The sequence below is a fragment of the Gordionus sp. m RMFG-2023 genome, chromosome 1 (genome assembly GCF_954871325.1).
Source record: "Gordionus sp. m RMFG-2023 chromosome 1, tfGorSpeb1-WG-v2, whole genome shotgun sequence".
Classification (NCBI taxonomy): domain Eukaryota; kingdom Metazoa; phylum Nematomorpha; class Gordioida; order Chordodea; family Parachordodidae; genus Gordionus; species Gordionus sp. m RMFG-2023.
In genome coordinates, this window is record NC_088775.1 from 76,874,922 (window position 1) to 76,880,921 (window position 6,000).

General features: G+C 25.6%; 1 protein-coding gene and 1 long non-coding RNA gene across 2 annotated transcripts in view; both read left to right on the top strand.

The window, feature by feature from the left end:
* LOC135931901 (uncharacterized) overlaps window positions 1-657 on the top strand; it is a 39,732-nt gene extending 39,075 nt beyond the window's left edge. The window contains exons 10-11 of the mRNA XM_065469215.1: window positions 294-445; window positions 561-657. Coding sequence (XP_065325287.1) covers window positions 294-445; window positions 561-571 — 163 coding nt within the window. The 3' untranslated portion in view covers window positions 572-657. The remainder of the gene's footprint in view (window positions 1-293; window positions 446-560) is intronic.
* Window positions 658-3,107: 2,450 nt separating this feature from the next.
* LOC135931835 (uncharacterized) lies at window positions 3,108-3,870 on the top strand. Its single transcript, XR_010573180.1, has 4 exons — window positions 3,108-3,173; window positions 3,220-3,317; window positions 3,363-3,439; window positions 3,484-3,870. It is a non-coding gene; the product is annotated as an uncharacterized LOC135931835 (long non-coding RNA).
* The last annotated feature ends 2,130 nt before the right edge of the window (window positions 3,871-6,000 follow it).

The window sequence follows — 6,000 nt, forward strand, 5'->3', positions numbered from 1 at the left end:
TTATTATTCATTTAGCGATTCTTCCAATGACCTTATTTTTTTACCATCAATCATGACATTTCCTTTAGCATTTTTCAAGCATTTAATATGAACTACATTTTGTATATCTTTAATCATTTGTTTTGTTATCCTAGTTTTTTTCCTTCCTAGTTCTACAGACCATTTGCAAATTCACGCCAGTTCTAGTATATTCACAACATCATTCCCTTAGCATTTTGTTTTGCTTTAGATACCTCTTTATCATTATTTCCCTCATATTCTTCATAAAATTTTTCTATCGCTTGTTTCATCAGAATTCCAACTAAATCTCCTTATTCTCTGGAGGTCGTTTCTCAACCAATTTTTCCCCCTTCAACCTCCATTAGTTGCCTCAAGACGTTTTCGTTTGCCAAGTTTGGAAGTGGGTTCTACGGATATTTTTTCAGGATCAAAAAATACCATTCACGTTTTTTAATTTCTCCAAAATTTTAGATCTTAGATTTTAATTATTATATAAGATAATAAACTTAATCAAATGTATTTAAGATAATTATTTTGAACGTTAAATAAAAATTATATAGACATAATCTAGACACCTTAATGGATTTTTTCGATTACTTGCGGCAGGCTATCAAAACTGGGACATTCCATTCTGTTGAAACATTATTTCGTTCGCGCTTAAAATATAACTTATAACAATACTCAATTCATTTAATAAATATGCTGCGTTAATCATTTATTTTTCTACATAATATATGTGTTATTAATTAATGTAATACTATGAAATAAAATTAATATACCTTTTTTTATTAGATATTGACGTTACTGAAATATATAAGTATTTTTTTCATTTACATTCTTCAAAAGATATTTTCTGATGTCTTTATCAATATTTTATAGTCTTCTGTAAAATATACAATTCACTATTGGTAAAAAATTTTCATCCTCATGCGATAATTGACTTCACAAAAGTTTTAATCAAATTTTTAAAGGAATTAGATATACTCTAAATCTACGACTTATAATATTCCAATTTTTTTATTGTGCCAAAATTTTTTTTATTTAATTTATAATTAAATTTTATCAATAGTTTTATAATTATTTTACTTTTATTAAGATAAATAAATTAAAGTTACTCACTTTATAAAAAAATTATATTTGATATATTATATTATTTAGATATGGATTTATTATTAGTAATTATAATACATTTTACTTTTGTCTTAAGATTTATTTTTGGCTTATATTTCCTTTCTTAAAAAATATTTTTGGTTTCACTTTTTTATATATATAAATGCTTTTTTCTAAAAAAAGTATAAATTATGATGAATAGTTTTAGTTTAAAAAAATATTGACTTTTACATTCTTTCTTTCAAATTATTGTTTAAGATATATGCATACATTTTTGGAGGACAGGGAGTGGGGAGAGGACTTAGAAGAATATTTATTAGCTTAAAGGGATATTCACAAAAGGTGATAAATTTCTGAAAGGGGGGGGGGATTTCCCCTCCCCCTTGGATATTTTTATTATCGAAGATATTCCATACTGTCAGCGTCTACATGAGCGGGAAGGGTAGGAACAGTTTGCATCCTATTTTTTTTGAGGGGGTAGGCTGCTTTAATGGGGGCAGGATAATTTTTTTGGGGGGTTATCTTTTAAATTTTGAGATGAAATAGGACAAAATTTATTGCTGTAAAAATTAATACTTTTATTATAGAAATATTATAATACAATTATCGACCAAATCTATATATTGCAAACAATTATACACATTGTTTTTTAAATAAAACTTTCTGCTATCATTTTTAATTTAAAAGGTTTAGATATATCAGCAAGCTCATAATGCCATAATAATTAATTCATTGTAAATAATGGAGGTTTTAATTGAAATTATTATCTAAAAAAATTTATTTATATTCACAAAATATCGATAGTTGGTAGTAGAAATAAATTAATTTAAGTTATCCTTATCTCTGAAGAGAGTGTTAATATAATTATAAAGGTGAAAATAATAATAAAGAGACACCGCCGCCGAAGCTGGCGTGAATTATTTAGGTGGGGGGGGGGGGGGGGGTAGGCAAAGGTTTTTGAAGGGGGTTTGCATCCAGTGAAAATCCTGTCATGTAGACGCTGCATACTGTATAAAAAATGAGAAGCACAATTTAAGCGTTAGTGATCATCAAATGCTTTAATCATGTTAACGTTCCTAAAAAAACACTTATAATTTTTTTTTAAATAATAATTTAATTTATTTGTTTAAAAAAATAAAATTTCTTATTTGTTAGATATCAATATTTTTATAAGCATGAACTATCTATCTTTGATATAAAATGTCATGTCTTTCTAATATTGTCTTCTGTGGTTAATGATGCTTACTACCAAGTGAATGTATGGAAATATTCTAAATACCAACCTAATTTGCTAAATACCGACCAAAATTTTAAAATGTAATAAGACCCTTATTATTTAATATATTAATACGGAATCACGTGGTCGAGTCCGGCCTTCTATATATCATCCCCCCAAGGATGGAACCACCAAGTTAGAATAAGAAAAAAACATGATTATTCCAGGGACTAGAACCTGTGAGCATGGGATAAGTAAGCCAAGCTCTTGCCTACTAGGCCATAGAGGCTTTCCAAAAATCACGATTTTTCAAATATAAATTATAAATATATTTAGTAGTGCCTATCCAAATGAAAAATGAACAAAATTCAAATTTGATAGGTAGTACCTTAAGGTAGTAAGCATCATTAACCGTCTTCTGTTGGGTTAGATTACCAGAACCAAAATTTCGTTAATTTAATCAGCTGTTTCTAATATATGCTTTGAAACTAAATGCTTAATGCCCCTTAGAAATACTTAACTTAAATTAATATTTTTAGACCATTGTATTTGGAAGATTTTCTTTTAAAATGACTTTCTATTTTTATTCTACTTCTCATTATAACTTATTTATATTTCTATTTCCTGCTAATTTTAAATATGCTACTCTATTGGTAGAGGGTTTAGGCACTCATAAATTTTTTTTTGGGTAATAGGTTTGTCGGTATCCTGAGAAAAAATCGGCTTAATTATATGAAGGATAGGCCTTCACATATAATTCACGTTCGCTCATTTTGGGCAGGTCTGTGACCAACGTGCAAGATAAGATAAGATAAATGCTTGTATCTCAAATAGAAATAGAATTTTGGTTTAATATTCTCATTTTTCATAAATAAATCATTATATAAACAAAGTTCAAGATGTGGATATACATTACAATTTGAAGAATTAAAAAAATATATTAATGAACACTTTCCTGATTTAATAGTAATAGGTAAAGAAGGAATGCCAGGTTTAATCATCTCCCCATATGCCTTGAATTATTTCTAAATTTTAGGATCTTTTGAAGTTAAAATTAATGGAAAATTAATATTTTCAAAATTTATGACAGGAGGATTTCCTAATCATGAAGATGTATTTACCAAACTTAACTTTATTTTTAAATTATTTTGAATTAGATAATTAATGAAATAGAAACACTTATTTCTGGTGGAAATCCAAAACTAATTAATAATACTGCAGCAAAAGTATCAATATGTTCACTTTCATAATTGCTAATTTATTTTAATTAAAAAACATTAAATTTTTACTATATTGATATTAACTTTTTAATATATTTAATAATATTTGTTTTATTAAATATTTATTTTTTATAAAGTGAAATTTATTGATTTTATGTTGAATATTTGTTTTTATTTAACTTTTATAAATTTGAGCCATGATTTAACTTGAATTCATATCAGGCTAACATCAATCAAAATTTATTAAAAAAAAATTTAATATACATGTCAGAAATAATAATTATATACTATTTTAAATCTAGAAAATGATGTGTTATGTTTAATATTTGATCCTTCTAAATATTTATTTTAAAGTTTATAAATAAAATAAACATTTATTAAATAAAAATAAATAGTTTTTTTTGAAAAAAAAATCTATTATATTTTTCTCATATATTTATCAACAAACCTTACAAGTTTTATTTATTGTATTAAAAATAAAATATAATCTTTCTAGGTTTTTCTAATGTCTATCATCATAGATCTTGAAGATAAGATTCATACAGATATTGATGTATATGTTAAATAAGTAGATACTGCTGTTTGGAAATTCTAAATAAATAAATTTATATTTTATCTTAGTAGCATGAATTAATCGAATTGAATAATATAAGGTCTGGTATAGGATTTGGCTTAGAAACGTTAAATAAGAGCAAACGCAAATGAAACAAAAGTCAGAGTAAATGTAATAAAATTATAAAAAATCTATATCATGAAAGAATTTGAGATTTAACAATTAGTTTAGGTAGTTTGATTTGATTTTGAGAAGTTTTTTATACACCCTTTATTAATTTTAGGAACTGTTTCATATTCAAATTAAGGTCTGTCTTTCAAAGCTTAAGGAACCATAGAATTTATATTTACGGTACCAACCATTAATAGAATATAAGCGGCTAATGGCATCTATAACCAGATTGTTAAAATAGCGTGCTACTTAGAGCGCTATCTTTTTTGGTAATAGCGTGCTACTTAGAGCGCTATCTTTTTTGGTAATAGCGCGCTATTTTTTGTAATTATTTAATTTTTTAGCGAGCTCCTTTTTTTGAAAGTTGCTATGTAGCACAATTTTTATTATTTAATTTTGAATTGATAAATATTTTCAATTTGTATTATAATAAGTCTAAATCATGTGTTAATAATTTAAAATGTCATCGCCTATGGATAACCAAATCGTTGAAAGTGATACAGACAATAATATTAATGAAATGGAAGATAATGTTCTTAATAGCTATAATACACATTTCCTATTACCTAGATTCGAAAAATTGACTTCAAATTTATTTGTTTAAAAGGTAAAAAAAATATTTCCGCAAATTAATCCAGTAGATATAACCACAAGGAACACCTAAAAGCAAATTGTCATTTTTACATTCTAATAGTATTTATTTTATATAAGAAGTTCATGCCAAATGTTTCATGGAAATGGAAAAACATCTAAATAATTTTGGTATAGGCGACTCTACGTCCAAAAAGACTAATTCAATCCAAACTAAATTAATTATTAATACAAAAGCTAATATCAATTCCTATGATGATAAATATCAACGTGATACATGATAAAGTTGAATAATCTCATCCCAAACAAAGATGGCCCAGTTACAACCACGAAGACTTCCGCTAATAATTTTTTGTAATAAAAGATAGTATTAGAAAATCCACTCAACGCCTTTTTTTTCTAAAAATACTCAAATGGGTATTTTTGATAATCTATCTTATATTAAAAATATGTATATAAGATTAAATACTCCCTTGCCCTTAAGTGCTAGTGTTAGGAGATAATTTAGTAAGGCAAAACTTATACTTTCTGATCGTCGCTCTAGACTTGGGAATGATAATATTGAAATGATTTTATTATTAAAATGCAATAAATTACCAAAATATTTATTTTTATTACATAAATTTTTTTATAATCAAAACTAACCCTATTTTGTTATTTATAAAAGTTGATTTTTATATATTATTTATTAAACAATTACATTATAAGAAAAAAATAAAACAAAAAGTAGCTTTTACTTTAAAAAATAATAGCTAATAGCACGCTACTTTTAAAAGTAGCTAACAACTCTGTCAATAACCAGGTTATTATTGTAATTGCTTAAAATGTGGACAAAGAACATACGATGTTTTTCTAATATTACATGTATTTGAGTGTTTTTTGTCTTCCAAAGATTTTTGTTTGAAATAATATTTGGGTAAAGATGCCATTTATTGTTCCTATACATTTTTTAATGAACGTGTGCATATTTTTTCCTTCTATCTTGATTATTTCCCAGATATTACCTCCATTGAGAACAATTGGAATAATGGTTGAGTTAAAGATCTTATGTTTATTGTAATGATATCTCTCTCTCTTACTTTCCAAATTTTGAAAAACTTATAAAATTATGGGTTTTTGTATACGGAATCTGAGCTCTC